Source organism: Electrophorus electricus, chromosome 7, assembly GCF_041902795.1.
Source record: "Electrophorus electricus isolate QZ-2024a chromosome 7, ASM4190279v1, whole genome shotgun sequence".
Taxonomy (NCBI): Eukaryota; Metazoa; Chordata; class Actinopteri; order Gymnotiformes; family Gymnotidae; genus Electrophorus; species Electrophorus electricus.
The window spans coordinates 14,166,316-14,189,415 of record NC_137503.1 but is presented as its reverse complement, the minus strand read 5'-3'; the positions used below and the strand labels follow the sequence as shown (position 1 = coordinate 14,189,415).

The 23,100-nt window shown below is 39.5% G+C and overlaps 3 protein-coding genes across 7 annotated transcripts; 1 reads left to right on the top strand and 2 right to left on the bottom strand.

Moving 5' to 3' along the window:
* The first annotated feature begins 544 nt into the window (after positions 1-544).
* c7h3orf18 (chromosome 7 C3orf18 homolog) lies at positions 545-7,045 on the top strand. Of its 2 annotated transcripts, XM_027000538.3 has the most exons (6): positions 547-683; positions 902-1,180; positions 2,833-3,259; positions 4,566-4,591; positions 4,684-4,810; positions 5,252-7,045. In XM_027000538.3, exons 3-6 carry the CDS (start codon positions 2,948-2,950, stop codon positions 5,330-5,332), a joined length of 546 nt encoding a protein of 181 aa, XP_026856339.1. In that variant the 5' UTR covers positions 547-683; positions 902-1,180; positions 2,833-2,947; the 3' UTR covers positions 5,333-7,045. The 2 variants fall into 2 exon arrangements, with proteins under 2 accessions (XP_026856340.1, XP_026856339.1); XM_027000539.3 differs by lacking the exon at positions 902-1,180 and having other exon boundaries at positions 545-683.
* A 68-nt stretch (positions 7,046-7,113) lies between these two features.
* si:ch211-161c3.6 (uncharacterized) lies at positions 7,114-10,017 on the bottom strand. Of its 2 annotated transcripts, XM_081716978.1 has the most exons (6): positions 9,880-10,017; positions 9,693-9,776; positions 9,529-9,576; positions 9,393-9,422; positions 8,924-9,020; positions 7,114-8,477 (listed from the first exon to the last, which is right to left on the bottom strand). In XM_081716978.1, exons 1-5 carry the CDS (start codon positions 9,985-9,987, stop codon positions 8,937-8,939), a joined length of 354 nt encoding a protein of 117 aa, XP_081573104.1. In that variant the 5' UTR covers positions 9,988-10,017; the 3' UTR covers positions 7,114-8,477; positions 8,924-8,936. The 2 variants fall into 2 exon arrangements, with proteins under 2 accessions (XP_081573104.1, XP_026856514.1); XM_027000713.3 differs by having other exon boundaries at positions 7,114-9,020.
* Positions 10,018-12,435: 2,418 nt separating this feature from the next.
* Positions 12,436-23,096, bottom strand: mst1 (macrophage stimulating 1). 3 transcript variants are annotated; one of them, XM_027000677.3, is made up of 18 exons: positions 22,902-23,096; positions 20,798-20,942; positions 20,381-20,496; positions 20,186-20,300; positions 19,878-20,014; positions 19,485-19,605; positions 18,880-18,998; positions 17,445-17,616; positions 17,036-17,166; positions 16,841-16,943; positions 15,678-15,814; positions 15,347-15,379; positions 15,119-15,233; positions 14,895-14,972; positions 14,620-14,766; positions 14,432-14,538; positions 14,108-14,247; positions 12,436-13,143 (listed from the first exon to the last, which is right to left on the bottom strand). In XM_027000677.3, exons 1-18 carry the CDS (start codon positions 22,954-22,956, stop codon positions 12,982-12,984), a joined length of 2,133 nt encoding a protein of 710 aa, XP_026856478.3. In that variant the 5' UTR covers positions 22,957-23,096; the 3' UTR covers positions 12,436-12,981. The 3 variants fall into 3 exon arrangements, with proteins under 3 accessions (XP_026856478.3, XP_081573101.1, XP_081573102.1); XM_081716975.1 differs by lacking the exon at positions 14,108-14,247; XM_081716976.1 differs by lacking the exons at positions 20,798-20,942; positions 22,902-23,096 and adding an exon at positions 20,637-20,779.
* Between the last annotated feature and the right edge of the window lie 4 nt (positions 23,097-23,100).

Here is a 23,100-nt window from a genome sequence, read left to right as displayed (position 1 = left end):
GGAATTGCAGGTCTAAACTAGAATCTATCAAAGTTGGGAACTTGGGGTTAACCAGGAGTGAGAAGCTCCTTTAGAAACAGATAAGAACAAAGATTAGAGTCTTTCTCATATGTCCATAAGAGAGGGGTCTTCCAATGTCTCTCCACATTTTGTGCAATATATTGACGAGTTATCTCTTACAGAGTTAAAATTACCTCTGTGGTGTTACTTTGATTCCTCTATCCATATGAAATTGGTGCGTTTTCATAAAGGAACTTTTGGAAAACTGGCTCTTTCTGGTTTATCTCTGGAAAACATTTAACTCTGAGTTCCCTTGATTTGTACACTATATCCTGCTAGTAGTTATAGTCCAGATGTCTTTGCTGAAGCCGAGAGGGAGAAACAGAAGAGAGAGAGATAAGGGAAAGGAAGTACTGTGCATGAGAGAAAGCGAGACCGTGTGCGAGAGAGGCAAACACACAGGCTGGATGCCCGCAGCCCTGCGCTGTCTTACGAAACGCTCCTTCCCTTCATGGGCCCTGTTTCTGCGTACTGTTGTTCCTGGGTAGAGTACCACGCTGGCGCCGCTGCCATTCATCGCTCTCAGCCCATCTCCTCCCCACCAACCCACATCCTACCACAACACCCACGGCTGCCCAGCTGTCTTGGGGAGGGGGACAAGGCACAATTAACGGCAGAGAGAGGTGAGTGAGCGAACACACACACACCCACACACGCACACAAACACACATGCAAGCACTAAACAAAGCAATGTACCAAATAACATACATTTCCACATTAACGTCCAAGCATTTCATTAAAAACATTTGTAGGTGTACAATTAGAGCCTATAGCTCATCTGTTGCGCCATTTGTAGTAGCCATTCTCTAACCATACATAAGTGGTCTGTTTCTGACCACAGGGCCTCAGCTGGCTGAATAAGTTTGGGTGGTGGATAACTCTCGTGATGCAGTGGACCACTGGGATGAAGCAGAGGTCATTGAGCAGCAGACTGAAATAAGGCATGCTGTGCTAAGGAGCAGCATGTGAGGTCATTCCTAGCCACTGCCGTCAGACTTTTTAACAAGTCACTTCACGGCCGGGCCACAAAGCTCCTGTTGCTGGGCTGAGTACTGAGTAGTACTGCCCCTCCCTGTGCTTTCCTCTCACTATGCGCTATAGGAGCATCTGTGTTTTTTCTGTAAGTATTGTAAACTACATACTAGGCAGTCACTGTTATTATTAACTAAATTATGTCACTTTATTGAACATCTTTTTGCAGTCTGCCAACTTACAATTCAAGCAATTCAAGTACCTTATATTGTATTTTTATTGTATCTATATATATGTTCATAGTAGAGCTCCCCCCCCCCAGATATCTAATATATGTTCATAATATTTGCAGTTCTTTGTTCTACCTTTCAAACCTATCCAGCAGTGATACTGATACATTTCAAAACCCTAGCCACATAGCTGCATCTGATAAACATGTACCAGTTCTACACTCACAGCCATGCCTCTACATTGTCAGTTCTAATGCTTTGTTGAGAATGGTCCAAATAATATGTAGTCAGCAGTGGTCCGCTGGTCAGAACTGACCACTAATGAAGGGGGTAGAGGGTGGCTGATGAGCTATGCTTAACAGCAGATGGACTACTCTGTTTACATGCACCTATAAGAGAGGTGTACCTAATATAGTGCCCAGTACATGTAGGTACAGGGTAGTTGATTCTAGTAAAATAAAGAGTATATTCTATAAAGTAGTAGTGTGATTCCAAATGTCTAACCCTAGCTATCATCCTGGCTATAAGTGTAATTTTATTTATATGGTTTTAGATATAAAGCCAACTACAACCAGAGCTTTAAGCATAACGAAAAATACAATGGTTATATGGTATTGTAAGGATATTGCAAAGTACAAAGTACTCTCTTTATCTTGCTTTTTCCCTTTCTGTTACACACACACACTTCTAACTCACGTCTTGTTTCACCTCTGAAAAATTATGATTTGAATACAAGTCAGCATAACCATTGTAAAATTTCATGGCTTGGTCCCTAGTTATGCTTTTGCTTCGAAAAGGCCACACACCAGCATGTGGAAAATAAAAGCAGGTACCTTTGATAAGAGTACACAGGGTGAAATTTAGCAGAACATGTGAATGGAAAGCTGGAGACAGCTTGCGGTTAGAGACGTTCTACCCATCATTCACACACCAAACCCAGACTTCTGTCTACAGCATCTTCAGTTCTCTATTTTAAGCGTTAAAACCTCTTTCCTGCCCCAGCATCCAACCCCCGCGTCCACACACACATCCTAACGGCTGTGATGTGGAAGGAAGCTCAGGCCTTGCCAGAACGCTTACACACACTCAAGCATCCTTATCCACAAAATGTTTTTAGAATGTTTCATCCCCACTGCTCCACACACACACACACACACACACACACACACACACACACACACACACACACACACACACACACACACACACACACACACACACACACACACACACACACACACTCACACTCTGCAGACTTACCTATACCTACTATCAGAAATAGGTATCATCTTTTTCTTTTCACACATAAATAGACCATTCAGGCTGGTAAAGGATGTGATACAATTGAAAGCATTAGTCATTGTGATTTTTTATGTAATGTATTCTTATTGATTGCTTCAGTTTATTCCATTTTTGTTTTTAAGTCTAGAGTAAAAGTCTGTGGTTTTCATTTTCCTATAGAAACAAGACTTTCCTAAGCTTTCTTAGTTGGTCCTAGTTAAACTTAACAATGAGTGAAAGCATAATGGATTTTTGCCACATAAAGGCTCTACTGACCTCTCTTTGTCAGGATTTCAGAAAAGACGTGCTTCTGATTTCTAACACAAGTGTGCTCCATCTGGCGAAGCCCAGGTTAAAGCCTGAAAGTCGTTTCCACCATCCACCACTCCCCCCAAACCCAAGCCATGGCTCTCACAACCCTGAAGCCTGGTTTCTGGAGTCCAGCCTCAGTGCCCACCCCAGTCCCAGTTCCTACCCTTGTCCCCACTCTCCCAGCATCCGCTTGCATCCCTGTCACCACCAGCTCCTCAGTGGAGAGCAGGAGAGAGCAGGATGGCATTGAGTCCAGAGCAACTCTCCAGCCCGTGTCTGAGTCAGTCAATGGAACCAGCTTCAACTCCACACAGCTTCCTGTGCAGTGGACAGAGGGGACTGGGGTGGGCACTGTCCTGGTGCCTTTTGGCATAATTACTGTCATTGGATTAGCTGTCTTCATGGTGAGTACAATCTGTTTGTCTGGGAGATAAAGACAGACAGATGAATCATCATCCTTCAGTTTTATACCTTAAATTGTGTTCTCTTCTATAACTGGCAAAATGAATGCATTTATAAGTTACATATTTAATTCCTTAGTGTCTTAGGGATCTCTGCAACTATCTGGTACTGTACCAACAGATACTGTACCACAACTATCAACAACATTTATGATATGTAGCCCACCATCACCATGCTTTCTTACTATGTTCTGAAACACTGGAACCTTTGTATTAGTGAATCATTGTGGAATAATTTAAAGTGTCCTTAATTATTTCCAAAAATCTTATTAGCTAAGTAATCAGCAATCAATAGATGATATTTATAAATTATTTCACAAGTAAAGTGAAAAATCAGCATCCTAGTAACTCCTAGTACTTAAGAGTGCTAATATTTAAGAGCTAATAGTTACAGACTTAATTAAGGATATTGGAGTATTATGTATACATTATTACTAAATAGCATTAATAACAGGAAGACTACTGTTCTGCTGAAGAGCACACTATTTATTTTAGTCACAAAAAAAAACAAACCTACAACTATATGAGCATGATTTAGAAATACAGCAAGTACTGGTCTGCACTAAATGATCCTGCTGTAATCCTTATGAAAGTAGTGTTCAGTTTTAATTATGTACACATTTACTGTAAATTTCAACCCCTTTTTGCAGTAACTTCTCAGTTTTTGTTAAGAAGGCTCTATAAATATAAACAAGAACTTTGAAGGACTTTAAGTAACATTCCCACTGTCCCATGTTTCTTATGAACTAGTATGATAACACTGAATTACTTATTTCTTAGTTAAGTAATTAAGAATTAGTTATTGAACCCTTAAACATGTAATAACCACAATAGTTCTTAGCTGTGGTGATGTAGACTACAAAATCATTATACTTTTATTGCCATTGCAGTTTATTTTATTGAAGAGTAACTAATAGAGAATTATGCTAACATTTAGTTGTTTATTTAGTAAATAAACATTAGAAATGAAGTATTAATTAAGGAACCAAGAAACATTTAGTTACAACAGTAGTTCAAATTTTGATACTCTATTATTATGGTTTAGTCAGTATAGTAGCTTATGGTAGTAAGAAGAATTAATGTAGAACTACAATGGTAAAATTTGATTATTTATTACTAAGTTAATAAGTCTTTAGGTCTTTATTAAGGAACCATACTGTAAAGTGTTAACCTTACTTACCACCAGTACTGTGCTATCAATATACATAATGCACAATATGTGCTTCTTAACCATTATTTCTGTTCCCAGCTGCTGTACATACGGAAAAAGAAAAGGTGAGAAAGAGCTTCACCTTGAAAGATGTGTAGTGCCAGTTATTTGACTACTGTGGTAAGAGCATTGCGAAGACAGGTTTTTCTCCATGCAGGCTGGAGAAGCTGCGTCATCAGCTCATGCCCATGTATAACTTTGACCCAGCTGAAGAGCAGGACGACCTGGAGCAGGAACTCTTGGACCATGGCAGAGACAGCAGCCCAGCAGGGCCGAACTCCAAAGTAAGTGCAACAGAATTAGCCGCAGCGATGGGCTTTCCTCATGTTTTTTTTAAAAGTCAATGTTAAAATTACTTTTTATGTTTTGACACCTAACCATGCAGTTACTTGTAGTTAAATATCTGATATTGTCATGCTTTGTGTGAACATATCCTGTATTTCTATTCAAAACACAGAACAATGCAGAACAAAACACTGCAGCCTAGCAACAGTCCAACATCCCATTTCCTCCTGTATGGCCACATCACACATTTACTAGGCACTCCACCCGCCATACCATTGCAGAGTTGTGATCAGCTCCTTCTCATGCTTCTTTATATGCCAGCAATCCAATTCAGTGCTAACCTTTACCTCCTTGGCTCGTGTCCACTAAACATATTTTGGTGTTCTATAGTGAAGTCCTCCAGGTTGTAGCACTCTATCACTCCTCTTTTCTTCACTCAGACTCTGACGATGAGGCAGGGTATGACTCAGAGGCCCAGTCGACTGGTCTTCACAGATGTTGCTGATGCCATTAATGCGTGACAGAGGTTCTACGTGAGAATATGCCAGCTTGAAGATTCACATTTGGATCGTGTCTGTTTCTTGTCAATGTGACCACGAGACTCAGAAGATTAAATTGGGTTCGTTATAGAAAACAGGAACAGGACTCCTCTCATCTATGTAATATGGATGTTCTATAACTATTTAAAGGAGCAAAGTCATTTTTACCATTTAAAATAGCAAATAATATTTCTGAAAGTGATTATTTTATTATTATTATTTTTTTTGGAGAAAGTGCAGCTCAAGTGAGATGAAGAATCAGATTGCTTTGTAATCCAAAAAAAAAAGAACCAGTCTGTGCTCCACAGAGCTGATCCCCCTGACATGGGGGATAATGGCTGTTTAATCATTTGAAGACAAATTATTGAAAAAATTACTTATTGCTCCTTTAATATGGATTTCATTTCTGATTCACCCTCTCCTTCTTTGATCAAGCCCAATCAAATATTGTAACAGATATCTAAACACGCACCTACACAAAAAAGCCATTTGTTTCTTGTTTCTTGTTTCATGGGTCCTAACATTGTGCATTTCTAGATTCCCAGGCTATTTTGTGAGAAGATTTTAGTGAACATTAAAAGAAAATAGTTGCATCACACACTCTTAAAGGAAAAATCTCCACTTACAGACATTTCCACTTTTTTGTAATGGGATAGTTTTCTTGGTTGTTATGTTGAACCTTTACCAAGTCACGTTTCAACCTGGCATGTACGTCATACTTTCATGACATTCTTTTTTCAGGAGTGCAAGAGTAGAAGTGGTTGTCAGCCTTTTTTTCCATTCTTAAATATCTGCATCTAGAGTCCCACACCTCTAGCAAGGGTTACTGCACGATCCCTTCATTTTTTTAAAGGATATTCTTTTTACTATAGTACTTATATCAAAGAAAAGACCAAAATGATGACAATGGGAGACAGCACCAACAAGTTTTGCCAAAAAACCCCACTCACTGACACTGGAAATGTGCCGTGGAACTCTAGTTCCTCAAAAAGCTTCTGCCTTCACTGCAAATCTGCGTCAGCAATATCAAAGTGAGACCATTCCAGCAGACTGTTAAGAATTTCACAGTAACTTCAAAGCGGATTCACCTCCCTGCCCCATTTAAAATGTAGTGTGAGGAAGCAGAGGTGAAATCAAAGAGCCAGTATTGTGTAGGAAGACTGGACTTCCATGATGGGGCATGAAATAATGTCCTAGTGACAGAATACTATTACAGACCTCATGGAGCAAATTCCTCTCACTAAAAACGCTTTGGCCGAGGAGTGTGAGGAGTTTAGTGCCCACAGACCTTGGAAGAGCATGAAGTGGAAATCAAGACTGTTGGATGGAAAATATTAGTCTTTCTCTATATATTTGTAATATATAGCATCTTTGTTCTGTCCCATTATAGTGTGCTTCCTGCTCCTACTATTTCAAAGTTTGCCCACTATGCTAGCTACTCTGCACACACGTGAGTGTTGGCCAGTGTTTAGAGGTTCTCCAGGACTTTTTTTAGCACAGAAAAGAGAAATATGGATCCGAATGGATCTCATACTTGCAATTTGTAATGACAGAGGGCTAAACATTGACAAAGAGAAAAATGAGTGTAGTTCATGTCTAGATGAGTGTGTGTGTGTGTGTGTTAACTACGAGTTATAATCATTTTTCCCTTTCATACACATACCAGCAACAAGGAAATTAGAAAATGTTTTAATGTGTTTAAACATAATAAGTAATAAAGCAAAAAAAAAAAAAACAGTGGCGTGTTTACAGACATTTATTTGTGCTTTTATTTTTATAAAAAATTCTATAAAAACTGCATTGGGTGCCTTTTTAATTTAAAGTTAAAAAAGAAGATGATCAATACACTCAATACACTGCATTTTCTTGTTTTACAGTGACTTTATTTAGTACATGAAGAAACATAAAAATGAGGTAAAGAAAAATAATTATTTGAGTTGACGTTAGTGAATGGGACTCTTATGTTCTTAAACTCTTATGGTGAATAGTAACCTGAGCTGAGATATGAGGCATAATGTTTTGAAACATTTCATACAGTGTAGAATTTTACTCCTGTTAATGTATTCTTACAAATGTACAATGTGTACACTGCTTATTGTATGTACTCTTCCTTGCATATAACATTATTCAATTCTGTTAATTTATGTAGTATTAAAATGAATTAATGGCACAGGAAGACAATTCCTATACAGATGCCTTACTGCAAATCAGCACAATTATAGACAAGCACAGCAATGTAGGTAATGACAAAACAAAGTAATACTCCACAGACTTGCCAGGTAGAGGAAAAGACACAATCTGGAGGTATATGTACTGAGGTACTGTATCCCACTGTTTACTGCATCTTTAAATTCCACCAAAGCTGTACTTTTGTGGTAAATGTTGTAGTAAACTTTGTTTAAAATTATGTTTCAAATTCACTTTTATATCTAAAATTAATTATTTCAAAGTCTAATACATTCTGTATCAAGTTTTACAGATATGCAGCAGAAAATGCCCTAATCAATATGCTTTACTGTAAAAACATGTTTTAACTTTTTTCACTGCAGTTTAAATATTCAACTATTCACTCCACTGTAAACACTGACATTAGCACATAAAAGCAACACATGTCAAGGGCTAACCATAGGAGAAAGAAGCCCTGCAAAAACTGTAAACTACAATTTTCAAGTCTTTGGTTTAAATTTGATCACTGAGAGCATGTCCTGAGCAAAATTAAAATTCAAATGGCTGTTAGTATGTGCCTTTAATATCGCTCTATATAAGTATAAATGTGTTAATAATAATTAAGGGTGGTCATCTGTTAACTGATGTTACTGCTAACCTTTGCACGCTATAAATTATTTTGTCAGCATGTCCATGAAGAACAGAAGAAGGTTATCTGTGGACAAGCTTCCATTGCTAATGGACAGACCTCTCACAGTGTAAAGAAATATTAAATATTTCACAGATGAGGAAAAAAAAAGAAGTGCACAGATATAAGTGATGATTACAGATATTAAGTGGTGAAGTACAAAACATCATAATCACACAGACTAATTGACATGAATAAATGTGGCTTCATTTAGACCTGAAACGGCCCTGTATGATGGTTTTCTGTGCTAAGAACAGATCAGATGTGTCAGATCTATGAAATAAAAATGTGTCAGTTGTGATAAATGTTAAAGGCTCTGATTTAAACATCTATATGCCTACATTGATACAGTAGAGAGAAATGCCCACTTCCAATTTACTTTTCTCTCTCACAGTGTGGCTTTAGATATTCTATCATTAGATATGTATATCCTGTATATAAATAGATGTATGTGGTTTAAGTTAGACTTAAAAAGATATGTTCCCTTTTCAATGCATTAAACCAAAGCCTTAGACTGATTGCTTTTCACAATGCTTAGAATAGGTCCTGTTTCCCTGATTTGTTTTGTTATTGTTGATATTTGACTGAAATCAATGCATTTCAAACTGGGCAAGATCCTAAGCCTTATATATTTTTATCAAGAAACGTATGATAAATCAGAAAAAAAAAGCCAACCTGTCTAAATCAGCCTATAAAACACATTAGAGTCTCAGACCAACCAGTGAGGTAGTTTTAGACACGCTCCTCCTCTGGCAATGGTGAGGGCGGTGTTTGTGTGGGCTGGATCTCTTCTAGCTCTGCCTCTTCTCCCTGAAGCTGTCGGCAGGAGAAAGGAGAACTGTTAAGGTGAACACATCTGTGTATGCGTGAGAGTGAAGCATACATGCCTGCGACACCGAAAACTATGACAGTTGGGGACAGGAAACTGAGAGCAGAGGATAACGGTCACGTTCAGTTTCCCTTAGAACTACTGACTCATTCGACACCCTGCCTGTATATCTATGAGTAAAAGGGGAGTTTCTGCCTGGGTTCAAGTCATAACTGGGTTTCGCTGCAGCATAAGAGAGCGCGCTAGGAATTGAACTTATGTAGAATCAGTTCAAATCAGCTGAAGGGCATAGCTAAGTGAACCAGTATTTGCTTTAGCTGAAGTTGTTAATAGGCAAGAGTCGTGAATATTTCACTTACTTGTGGTTCTTCTTGCTGAATTGTTTGAGGCTGTGGATTAGTCAGACAGAGAACGAGGTATGCAGATGTGTTCTGTGATATAATTTAAAAAGTATGTGTTTGTTAAAGTCAGGGTGTGCCTGCCGCTGATACTAACCCATTTTCTTGGCCGGCCACGAGGTCTTCTTACCCTTTGTGGCTCTACCTTTTAGCACACAAAGAAAGAATGGTAAAGAGGGAGAAAAGACTTTAAAAAATAAATAAATACGGCTCACTCCATTGACCCAAGGAGTGCTAAAGATACTTAAAAATCTGCCTTACTGTGGGGATAGCACGCTTGGTCTTGTTCTTGCTCCCTCTCGGTCTTCCCCTTGGCCTTCTGGGAGCAGCAGGATTGACAGGCTCCTGAAAGACGCAGTTAATTTCATTATGCTCTTTATTGCAGTTCCGCAAACAGCAGTTCGGAGTCACAGCAGCCCAAGGGTCATGACGCGGAGTTTGTCAGCACCTGCGGTTGTTTGCGAGGTCGACCCCTGCCTCGCCGGGGTGCTGGTAGAGCCTCGGCTGCCACCGCCACAGCTGGCTCTCCTTCTGCTCCACTCAGCTCCTCTTCCATCCTGCCCAGAGCTGCTCACCTCACAGAAGCATGGACCTCACACACAGTCCTGCCGGAGGTTTGGGGGGAGTCTTCAGGGATAACGAATGCGATCATTAGGTTGGATGAATGAACCATGAATGAATGCAAACTTGAATGCAAAAAGTATATCCCTCCTGAATACAAAATACATACGCCTATGAACACAAAATACAAATTAAACGTTAAATACACACAAAATACAATGTACACGTTTGTAATAAAAAAGCAAACAATTGTGTTCCTGAACATTATCGGGTTTTGATAATAAAAATGGAGTTCATAAATAAGTAGCTATGTTTTCAATGTTCCATCAAAAATGTAGGCTTTTTTCTCTACATATGGCTGGTAATTAGTACAATCCACATTCTCCGCATTCTTTCAGACCTACTGAAAAATGTAGCTGGTGGTCGCGAGCTGCAGCGCAAAGCAAGCACATGTATTGCGGTAGCGATGAAAACATTACCTTAGTAACATGGAGCAACAAAACAGTATTGAAGACGTAAAGACAACAACGTCGGACTAGATGAAATAAGAAAATAGCTGCACCGCTCACTAACTGCTCTTAAAACAGAAGATAAATAATCTTGTGATTAATAGGGTATTGCCATTCCTTCCAATGCTATTATCTTTCGGTTTAGATTAGAACCTTGCCAATCAGTTGATTCATAAAAACACAGAGACTATACTGTCATAATATAGACCGCAACCATACTGTCATATGTCTTAAAAAGATACTTCCATGCATACCAACCTCACAGTAAATGTCGTATTCTTAAATTCACTCAGGCTGCTCAAATTGTTCCATAAAAAACAACAAATGCCCAGACGCCTTTATATTTGTCCTTGCTAATTTTAGTTGAGCCTACGAAAAATGAATGCCGAAGCAAGCCCAATGCAACGGTTCAAAAGTAGCTTTAATTCTTTTTCTTGGTTGGGTTTTAAAGTAATCAAAGCACATAAACTATGTGATTTTGGCGCAGACCAACACCGCTCCTCTACGCTAACAAAATCCTATAACCCTGTACAAAAAGTAAAAAAGTCAGTGGTCTGCAAGTGTTCATCCATATCACACCGTTTTCCATAGCTTACTTTACCGCTTTGCGTTTACTTGAATAGCAGCCTATGAATGTAAGTCCCCATACACTATATTTTATCTTATCGCTCTCCTCCTTTTCTACGTATAAACACGACAAATAGCCCATGGTCTTGAATTACATGAGATGTCTTCATTTACCACTAGATGTTATCCACAGATAGAAGGGTGTCGCTTGTCCTTATACTCCATGAAGTCTCTGTAATTGCTTGTGACATTTCCTTAGACTGATGACTTTTCTTATTATGCCCCTGCCATACGTCAGAAAAAAACATACTCTTGACTGTAACGCCCTGTGCTGTATAGAAACGCCTCCCATTTCAAATTTCCACTGAAAATTTTACACTTTATGATAAAAAGTAGTGTTCTGATAAAGCATCTTCAACCTGTCTCCGATCATAATGGTTGTGCTGCTCTGTCCATTATTTAACTAAATTTAAAAAATAATTATTTCCACTGGAATACATGCTCTGGTTCATGTCAAGCAGCAACTAAACAAGTAGTGAAAAGGTATGTTACTGAGTAATTTTTGACCGTTTAGTGCTTTGACAAAACAAGACCATTACTAATGAGTCACTTTCATAGAAACGAGCAAGTTACAATAGCCTACCCGCCCTTCCACCACCTTTTACAAGCAAGTCAAAGTTTCACGTTCCATCAACTTTGCTGCCAACTGCACAGGTTCTAGGGAAATCACACGAAACACAAAGATCGAATCTTTGAAACACCGTGCAAGTGCATGCCTGGTTTACTGCAGCGCCCAAGTATTCAAGCACTTGCAGCGAACTCTTAAAAGCTATTTTAAGCCAAATTACAAAATGCTCATCTGCTGGTCCTTACAAATATCCAACTTGAAGAATGACCAGGAATGTATGAAAGTCCCACTTCTGTCCTCTACCACCCCACCTCTCCATCCCAAGACACAAACAGCCTGCCATCAAAGGCACGGGAGCGTGTGACCGGTATGACAAAGAGCTAGAGAACATGTTTTGAGATAATTGCTACGTTATTTTCTGGCTGCTGGGCTCAAGCTACAGAATTCAGAGTAATATTTATTATCATTTTAATATAATTCATTTGGATTGTAGATTGACTCAAACTGATTTCGTAAAGTGGTCAAGAAAACCTGTATAATTTACTTACGACTGCAGGAATGGCTCGATAGTTAGGGAACAGTAAGCGTACAAAGTACAAAGGATTAACTTAAATGATAAATCCTTGAAAATACTGCTTAAGTCCTTTTCACTTCCCCAAATGCTCATTTATAATGAGCATAGGTAATATATAAGTGATTAGTTAATACAAGCACACATTGATCCCAAGCGTCCACCATATTAACCATTCATCCATGCCATGATTTATTAAAAGGTGACATTATTAAAACAATAAAAGCTCATTGTATACATAGAAATTTCAGAGTACTAACATTATATCGGCCGTTGTTGCAAAAATATGAGGTGGTAAAAAGTGACTCTCATTCACTTAAGACTTTTGCAGCTACAGCAGCAAATGGTGCCACAGGATGAAGGTAGTGTAACAGTCAGCAGAACTAAAGTGGCCTACAAGCTCCATATTAAATGTCCCCTAGACTTTCAGGGCTCAGTGTAAAAGAAAAAAAAACTATAGTGAAAGATAAATAAGCTTTAACTTGTTAAAAATTACATTGCATTTACTTTCAGTTAAGTAAATTTATAAACATGTACTGTGAGACTTCAAAAAAACGGAATACAGATATTTTTCCTTGCAACAATTTACAGTCAAGGTCTCTGGACTTCGACTTAAGAGTTGTGGTACTTTGCTCTGGTCCCATTGCTGCTGCTTCTGGGTGCGTATATCCAAGTAGCAGTAGACTGTGATGTGGGCCAAGGGCCTGCCACCTGCTACGCCATCTCCATGACCTTCTTGATCCAGTCAACATACATGGAGACGCGGATGAAGATGTTGGGCTGGCCGGGGTGGCCACAGCGACGCATTGGGATGATCACACCCTCTAGGACCCAGCAGTCACTGTTCTGACATGCCAGGGGACCTCCATAGTCTCTCTGGTAGAGAGAAAGAGACAGACGGGCAGAGAGATGGAGAGTACCGCTGTATCAAATGCATCACTTACTCATTTCACAATCTTCGGTTGCAGATTTTGAAAATGCAGAACTGCAAAAAAGCCCTCTTGTCACAGATTTGGGGGAAATTAATGATGCAAGTTTCTACACAGTAAATTCAAACTGACTTGCCTAAGAGCGGGTTATAGTCTTCATTACCAGAGTTGGTACATCTCACACTACCATTTTAAAAAAGGACATTCCATGCAAACTCCACACTCTGTGGTGTGATCCCAATAGTGAAAGCAATTTGGACAGATTTAGCCCAGATTCTCCACCACTCTGTAGATGAAAATGATGAGCTACTGAATCAGTGGTCATGTGATGAACTCATTTTGGAATAGGGAACTAAATGCTATCTTCAGTAAAAATGAGAGTCATAATAAAGAAACAAGGGTTCAAACTCGTAAAGTTATTTATTACTCATGTCTCACTCAACAGCACCTTTACTATCTCTAATGAAACTGCAGCCAGCTTTAATGTATGAATTAAAAGTTTGCTTGGAGTGTTCAGTTGAACTCTAGTTAAATTAATTATGTCTAAAACAGAGGGCTTATCTTAGAATATTATAGAAGAATAGTATAGAATAGAAGTAATGACCAATAGTCAGGAAAGTTGGTATTATGTAGTAAAGTCTAAAAGATCACATATTCAAAATCTATAGCACAGGGACTCGCTGGAGAATTGAGTTGAGTGAGTCTGACTGAGTGTTCCAAACATAAAGGAAGAAAGGGAGGGCATCCGGCTTCACTACATCTCTGGAACCATTTTATTTGCTAAAGTAAAAATTTCTTAAGTGTGTTCAAATCCTAACCTTTTCCAAAAACAACAGGAAACAACAACAAAAAAACAGTGCCATTGCTGTGTGTCCACTGCCTGGTAGTTTGAAGTTACCCGGTCAGCCTACCTCACAGGCACCCACTCCACCAAAGAAAGGGGTGGTGCACATTTCATTCTCCCTCACACGACCTTTGAAGTAATTGTTACACTCGCTGTTGCTCTGGACTTGCATCTGAGCCACATTTAACACTGACTCATCCCCTGTTCCTGAAGGAGACAGGCACAGAGGGGAGAGAGAGAGAGAGAGAGAGAGAGAGAGAGAGAGAGAGAGAGATAGAGAGAGAGAGAGAGATACAAACAGGTAGTCCAAAGGGAAGCACAAAACAGAATGAAGCTGAGTAATACTCAAAAAACGTAGACAAGCCCTTGCAATTCTGCATGAGCCACAAACCTTTGGTTTCCCCCCAACCAGCGATCTCGCAGACAGTTCCTTCTGGAACTATGTAGCGTTCAGGAGGAAGACATATCTGTGACACACGCTCATTTATCTGGGCAGGGCTGTGAGAACAGAAAGAGGCATGTAATAACCTTTCTTCTGACCTTGTTCAAGACCTGTTGATATGGAAGTGGAAGAGTTACGTTTCTAGCTGTAGCAACACTAGGTGGGACTCGGAAGGTCCGCAGACGATTTTGTTGAGAGGGATGGTCTGGATGTCTGGCTCTCCTTCTTTTGGGTTCTGGAACAGAGTACCCATCATAGCAGCATAACCTGTGAGCTCCACATAACTACCAAGACACCCACACACACACAGCAAATACAGGCATGCACAATCAGCATAGAAAACAAACAAACAACACAACACAATGTGTTGCTCTGATTGCAGTCACGTGAATTTTCGTGCATAGAGTCGTACCAGGAGGAGAAACACTGCTTGGTGCTGATCACCCATTTAGAGTTCACCAGAGATCCACCACAGAAGTGTTTCCCTTTCCTGTTCGGAGAGAGGGACAGAGAGAGATACATGGAAAGAAAGTTCAAGGAGCTTTATGCCTTGATAATCTCATGTGTGAAAACTGGTGAAAGCAGCGACAGAGGGAGAGGTGGGTGGAGGAAGGAAACAAGTGGGAGATGACTGACCTGTCTCTCAGGCTCACCGTCCACGGAGAATTTCCGGGTGTGCCTCCCACAATCCTCAGCCTGCTCTTCACCATGCGATCATCACGCTTCCCACACTCATTAAACACGACACTCTCTGCTCACGTGTGCCCAAAATCACACAAATGCATACAGTGACTATTGACTCTTTTTTTTTTTTTTAGTATGAATATGCAAAGTTGCACAAAGAGTAGAATTTCAGTGACTTACCTGGTGGCTTCATGATGGGCACTTTCTTTCCAGCTGTACAAAAAAGGATGAACACAACAGGCGCTTGAAGCACAGGTCTATGTCTAGATAACTAGTTTATTGGAATGTTATCCACTAGAAAACATTGCTACTAAAGGCTTATTCCTTCTAATCACCCGATAGAACAACTGATCATCTAATACTATGTGTCTGTCTAGATTAAGTCTAACAAGTGTAGGTGAAGTGTTACAAAGTATAACATCCTAAAAGTCCTGTGACCACATGAGCAAACATGAATGGGTCCATGAGAATATAGGAGAGCAGAAACAAAAAAGAATGTCAGCCTCTTTACCACACTGCTTGATGGCGCAGTAATCAAACTCGGTCTTGGGGTCGGTGGTGTAGCACCAGGGTCCGTGCAGGTCTGCATCCGGGTTCCTGCAGTAGTTCTCTGTCAGGTTGGCTTCTGGGTGTGTCTTTGGGTTGATCCTATGAATGTCCACGGGGGAAAGTGACAGTCCGTCTGACTCAAAATGCAGTGTGCCAAGAAACCACACAGCAGTCGGTTTAAAGGAGAGCAAAACTTTAGTCCAAATGTGAGAGCGTGTTTTCAGCTGTGTGACATTACGCACAACATTAAAATAAATATGATTCTCTCTTTGATGAGCTTCTGCAATAAGTCCCTTTCTCTTAAGATTAGTATCAAGGGAGGGCATCCGGCTTCACTACATCTCTGGAACCATTTTATTTGCTAAAGTAAAAATTACTTAAGTGTGTTCAAATCCTAACCTTCTCCAAAAACAACAGGAAACAACAACAAAAAAACAGTGCCATTGCTGTGTGTCCACTGCCTGGTAGTTTGAAGTTACCCGGTCAGCCTACCTCACAGGCACCCACTCCACCAAAGAAAGGGGTGGTGCACATTTCATTCTCCCTCATGCGACCTTTGATCAGCGATCACTGTCATGTTTATGGTAAATGTGTTGCTTGCTAAATACCAAGCTACAAACTTCCTTCACATCAAACACTGTAATATAAATAGGATTGCTCCCCAAAATTCCTACCATTTCAAATTCTTTCTCTTGGAATGTATAGATTAGGACACCCAGGTAAATGTCACACCTGAATACATCTACTGTAGCAAATTCAGATCATTAGGAGCTATATGTTGATGATTTATATGCTGGCTTTCACCTTGGCATGCTCCTGATCAATTTGTATTTTTTTATGTTTTCCCTCCAACTGCCTGAATCTAATTTGAAATTAAACCCAGACATAAACAAGACCTCTTTCTGAGAAGTCACCATTTTGCATAAAACCCAGCTATAAGGATGTGAAAGACCCTGAAGTTTCCTCTTCCTAAGTTGATGTTGTGTGACTGGTTTGCTAGATACCACTAAAGCCTTATCCTGAGACATTGTATATACCGCTCATGCCACAGTACCAAAGACACGTCTTCATATTTAAGAGTAACAGGACAACCTTCACTGTCCTGAATCATGTTGCTTGTCTTACTTTGTTTTATGTGGTGTGTTTACGCTCCACCTCTGACAAAGGATGCCCTTTCGTGTTTTGCGGACAACACCACGGTAGTTCTTGCCATTTTCATTATAACAGTCTTAAAAAAAGAACACAACACAGTATTTCTTGAAAACACAAGTCGTTAAACACCACTCTCAGCCACCAGGGGGCAGTAAACTGATACAATACCCTCAGCCTCGACGTCATCCGCGCAGCGCTTGATCTGTAGGCAGAGAGCTGTCCTCATCTCAGGCACTGACGTGAAGCACCACGGTGCCTCTGACCCATCTGGATTACGGCAGTAGTTCTCCTCCAGTCCTCTGAGACAAGAACAGCATTAGGGGCAGCCAATTAAAGCTCTTAACTGAGGAGGCTGCCATGAACTTCACCACTCCCGAGGTTTTGCACAAATTAGTTTGTTTTTTGCACTTGAAGGTTGAAACTTAGTCTAAGATAGAGTACGTAGCCCTTACATTTTATGTGCTTTTTTTTTTTTTCTAATTATAAAGTTTTCCTTACACAGTTAAGGCCATCATCAAGGCTCTAAACTGAACTCTGACACCAGCTAAGCCAGCTACACCCTTAGCCCAGCGCTCACTTGCACTCATAGGTGTGGGGATAGAACGGGTGCCCATGGGGGCTCTGAGCATCCCAGCGTTGGCAGGGGATGCCTGAGGTGGTCTCGTTCACTTTGCCCCGGTAGTCCTCTCCGCGGCCCCGAAAGCAGTTGGTGGTGTAGCTGGATCGGCTGCGACGCTTCGGGACCTCGGCTGCAGGAGGGAAAGAATTGAGAGGGGAGATGCAAATGGTAGCCAACTGCAGACAGACACAGGTCAAAACACTAAGGTCAGTGAACAAGTCATTACAGGAGAAGACGACGCAACGATCAGAGTGAACAAGAGTGAGAGAGAGAGTGACAAGGACAGAGAGAGAGAGAGAGAGAGAGAGAGAGAGAGAGAAAGAGAGAGAGAGTCCTTACTTACATGAGAATGTGAACCCATGATAAAACAAACAGTGACTACACTGGCATGCATATGGAGGTCTAGGTGAAATAAGAACCTCCTGACTGAGTTCTTAAATGAAAAATACCACCAAAATACCAAATACCTACTAAATAATACCAAATAACAAAATACCAAATAACAGTAAACTAAAAACTATTAAAGAAGAAAATATAATGGAAAACTAAAAAACAAACAAACATGTATATTGGGTCAAGAGTCAAAGATAACTAATACTGCAATCAACACAAACTGTAAAAAGTATAATACTGTGTGGAATATTTTTAGTTTTTCTGGTGAATTAGCATTAGGCATAAACAATATCACATTCAGGCTGTGATGAGAAAAGAATCTTTAGGCCCATCAAAATTTTCATGCACATCACTGACTACAAGATTGGACACAGTAGAGTAACCACCAAAATTAAACCTGAAACTAAAATGATTAAAATAAAATTTAAAAAGAACTCATGAAATAGCCAACTCCTTTAAAACAAGTTGAATTTATATGTGAAACTGAAAATAATATAGAAAAATAAAAACTTCACTGGAAATGTATTACTATTGCAACCTTCTTTGCAAGTCATACTTTCTGCTATCTGGATCAGTAAAAGTTAAGAGCCAACACTGCAACCTTTCTGTCTTATGTATGTATTGAAAGAGCACATGAACTTGCCATGAACTTGCCACGACCTCATCACTACAATAATTATTGTAAATTTGTGCAGAGGTATTTTTATATTTGCATGTTAGATTTATGTGATTATCAGGCATGATAACTGACTTTTTTTTCTCATTTCTTTCTTATTGTGTTCATGTTTACTGAAAATGCCTTGTGCACTTTTAGAATGATAATATCTTCAAAGAAGGGAGGGGACATATGAATATTAAGCATGGGATGAGGAAAATCTGCTGCTCAGTGCTTTATAAATGTCAGCCAAAGGGGGGGTAATCACTCCACTGCTATTTAGTGGACATGTCAGGTCAGCGGTTTGAATCAAGCTCTGGTCAGGTCAGAGAAAGAAAGACTCACAGCACTTGCGGATGTTGCAGCTCTCTCTCTCCACTGTTGGGTCGGTGGTGTAACACCAGGGTACAGGGGAGGCGTCTGGGTTCCGGCAGTAATTATCATCCAGACTTTTGTCAGGGTACCTGCACACCAAACATGATCAGGATCGTATGCTCAGGTGCCTGCTAATTTAAATCAAATATAGTGAATGCATTTGGATGCTGAAGAAGACTTCTGGTGAGAAATTATGACAGATCAAACAGCAAAAGCAAAATGGAGTATAGTTTAGGTATAATGTTCGTTTGTAGGTAAAGGTACACTTAAAAATCACAGGAATAGCTAGTACAGTATGCATATGAAAAAATACAGTATTATAACACTTTGTAGTATGTAGTATTCATACATATTTATAAGTATGTAGAATGGAGTCCATAGGGTGTTAGGAAAACAGTATGTAGTATATAGTATTCACAATGTTGAGCATATTGTAGTATAGTATATTACACTAGAGTCAGGTTGAGCATAGTGTAGTAATAAACCCTATTGTACATGATGTTTAGTACAGTGTGTACTATGCAGTATGCAGGGTGCTGGGTGTTGAGTGCAGTGAGATGAATAGTGTAATGTACTTTTCTGGCTGATAGATGTGCTGATGTGGATACTGCTGGTCCCATCTTTGGCACTCTCGACCATTTACTGTGTGGTCAACCTGACCCCTATAGTCCTCTCCATTACAGGTGATACACACCTCTTACACACACGCACATGCACCACACACACACACACACACACACACACACACACACACACACACACACACAACATTATACTTCACTAAAAATATAACCACAACAATGTAAACCAACACTTTTAAATTGCACTTAATGCATTGAATTATTCATTAATAAGCCTAAATTTAGCAGAAAAGAAGCACAGCTGAGATTAAAGTTTCAGTATTAGTGGGCCACTCCATGCATTTTACGCTAATACCATCTCCATTTCAAGTGACCCATGTACAGTACCATCTCTGCACTGGGGGATATTACAGCTCTCATATCTGCGTTCTGGGTCTGTAGTGTAGCACCAGGGTCCAATACGGTCCCCATCCGGATTACGACAGAAGTTCAGCTCCAGGCCATTAGTGGGAGAAGGGGTCCATCTGTTCCCAGACATATACCCACTTATTATTCACAGCCTTTCTGATATACATATACATTAGCATAAAGTTTTTCTACTTTTAGTCTCTACCATGACACTTCACTCAAATATAATGTGTGTCAACTGTATGAATAATAATGTTAGTGCTTTTAATGTTAGTGCCTCTTTTTACCTATGATCATGAGGGAACTTTGACCACCACTGCTGACATGTTCGCCCGGTCTGGGTCTTAGACACCTCCCCCCGATAGTCCTCTCCTTTACCCATGATGCACTTCCTTACATAGACTGGGCAGTGAAAAACACTAGTGACACACAGCTTCTTTTGACATGTCACTAGCATCCATCCACTATCCTCCAGAGCTCACCTTTCATCTCATACAGATCACAGTTGACATTCCTCTTCACCTCAGCACCATTACCACTGCCCACACAGGGTAGGTGTTTACAGACTACAGAAGGACGGAACTCATAGTTGAAAGCTCTGGAAATTCATACCAAAATAAACCGGATGAAGGATTTGCTTTTCATGTGACAACTGTATGCTTTACTGAAAAGGTGAAAATATGACTTAAGACTGGATTTAATATCTGCACAGTGTACTATCAATTATATTTCATTTACCATTGAGAGAATGATGTATGTTGTATGTAGAGATGTATGTTGTATGTAGTCACTGGTTGATATGTTAGATTAACTACAAGACATAAATGCAAGATTAACTATAGGTTCAAAAAGTTTAAGATGACTAAGGATGGTGGGAGAGGAGTGTAGGATTGTGGAACCTGCAGTCCGGGCTGACTTTGCATTTTTTGGCACATTCCTCCAGAGTAATTCCGGGGTGCAGAATCTCACGGTCAACGTTCCATGGCTTTAGAATCAGCTCTCTCCCCTCTGAACGCTGGAAATCATTCAGTGCACTGCGGTGTGCTGGGAAACCACTCAAAAACACACACATACCAACACACACGCATGCACACACACACACACACACACACACACACACACACACACAGTAGATAAACACTGAGGCTTGTCTAATTTAGACTTTCCACAAAGCATGAGGAAAGTCAATACACAGAGCATCAACAGTGAACCAGAGGTCAGCTACCTGCCGTTCTGTAAGCTTTAACAGTTTATGAAGTGATATAACCATTTTTTAGACTTCTGGAAATATATATAAATGACTGTTTCAGATGAAATTCAATTTACTTAAACACCAAGAGAGCATGGATAAATTAGTTAAGAATTCAAATCATTATTACCATATTGATTTTAATGTAATATGAATTTATAGAGCAGAAATAGTGACATAGTATATTGTTTCTGAAATACTGTTAATACACACCACCATTTAAAGCTTGCAGTCACCAGTCACATTTTATTTAGCACAATTATTTTAGTCACTAACAATGTATACAATATAAATCTAAATAACATAAACCAGATACTAAAAATGCTTTTTTCATGTCATATAGTATGTCAAGTAATTTCAGAAAAACAATAAATTGACAATACAATAAAGTGACTGTTAAATAATATGGTGAAGATATCTATGTATAGTAATTTTTCCTCAAAGTATCCACTTTGAGATTTGACAACCACTTTCCTCTGTGGACTGTGGAAATGCATCTTATTACAACATCATTCTCAATGCAGTAGAGAACCCTCAGTTACTCTGCAGTCATCCTCAGTACTATATATCCTTCAGGACCGTATATCCTTTAGGACTGTATCAACATGTGTTCAGCATGATATTGAGTCCTGAATGATATAGTCTTGAATATAGTCCACAAAATGGTCTGACACCTACAAAGTTGCACAATTAGTCACATTAAAATCACTTTACATATGTATCTGTAACAAGGAATAATATACTATTGAGCAAACTGATTCTATAATTTTGAATGGTAGTGTATGCTTTATAGACTGTATATTTCACATCACCAGTAAAATGAAAAGAATGACTTCTGAATGCCGCAGTCTGGAGTGCCAATTTTTATTTGTATTACATTTAATTTGCTACTTATTCTTTAAGACAATACTGGGTTAAATGGACAATTTTCCAAATACAAATGTCATATCCCAGTATGAGCAAAATACTGGGAATTAGTAATCCACTGTTTACAAACAATGCTGTAAAAAAAGGCTGTTAATGCCAGCAAAAAACCACCAATGAAGTCACTTCCTTTAAACGTTTCAAAACCTTAGTATCAGGGCTGCCATCTTGTTCTTAAATCCTCGATTGTAGACTTCATAATTAAACAAAGGGAAATCTAAAAGTCTGCGACTACAAGTTAATGTTGTTTTTATCTGTGTGCAACACTATACAAATGTGTTGGATGCCTGATTGCGTGTTAGAACTGGGATTTCCTGCACCAGACTGGTTTGAAATAACATGTCCTGTGCACTAGCTGCGTACCATCATAGAGGGGCCTTAAACACACATGACCTTTGGATCTGCAAATTGTTTTTGCAAATGTCCTGTGCAATGGCACAATTGCGTGATGTATCCTCTCAGGCAACACACGTGGCAATGCGGTCTAACTGACTTATTCATGGTCATTATACCTTCTTATTGACTATATCCAAGAAGCACAAAAGTAGCTTTGAAGTTCAGCGGATTTGAATTAAGGCTACATTTCTAGACTAGTCATACTGTAACTACATACTTGATTATTTTTCAAAAATAAAATCCAAAAACGCTGCACAAGCAGTTGAATGCAATAGTAGCACTTTGTTCATGTCAGGTTATCAGAATATTCTGCTTGTTTAAAATGTATGTAAACCATATTTTCAAAAAAAGAGAGAAAAAAAGAAAAAATACAGCACGTAAACAAATTTTAAGTTCATTAGACAGGCTAATTACAGAACACCAAGTAACCTTACCTTGAAAAGCGCCAATCCAGGACGCCACAGTTAGGAAAAACAAAAACACGCTCATGCTTTTATGGATCAGACTACGTTTTTGGTTGGTGCTTGGGCGCGAATTGGAGACTTTGATTCCGCGTAGTAGCAGATTGAAGAGGCGAGTGGCGTATGCTCTTTGGATTACCACAGGGACATGCGTTGGATGGCGCTGGGCGCT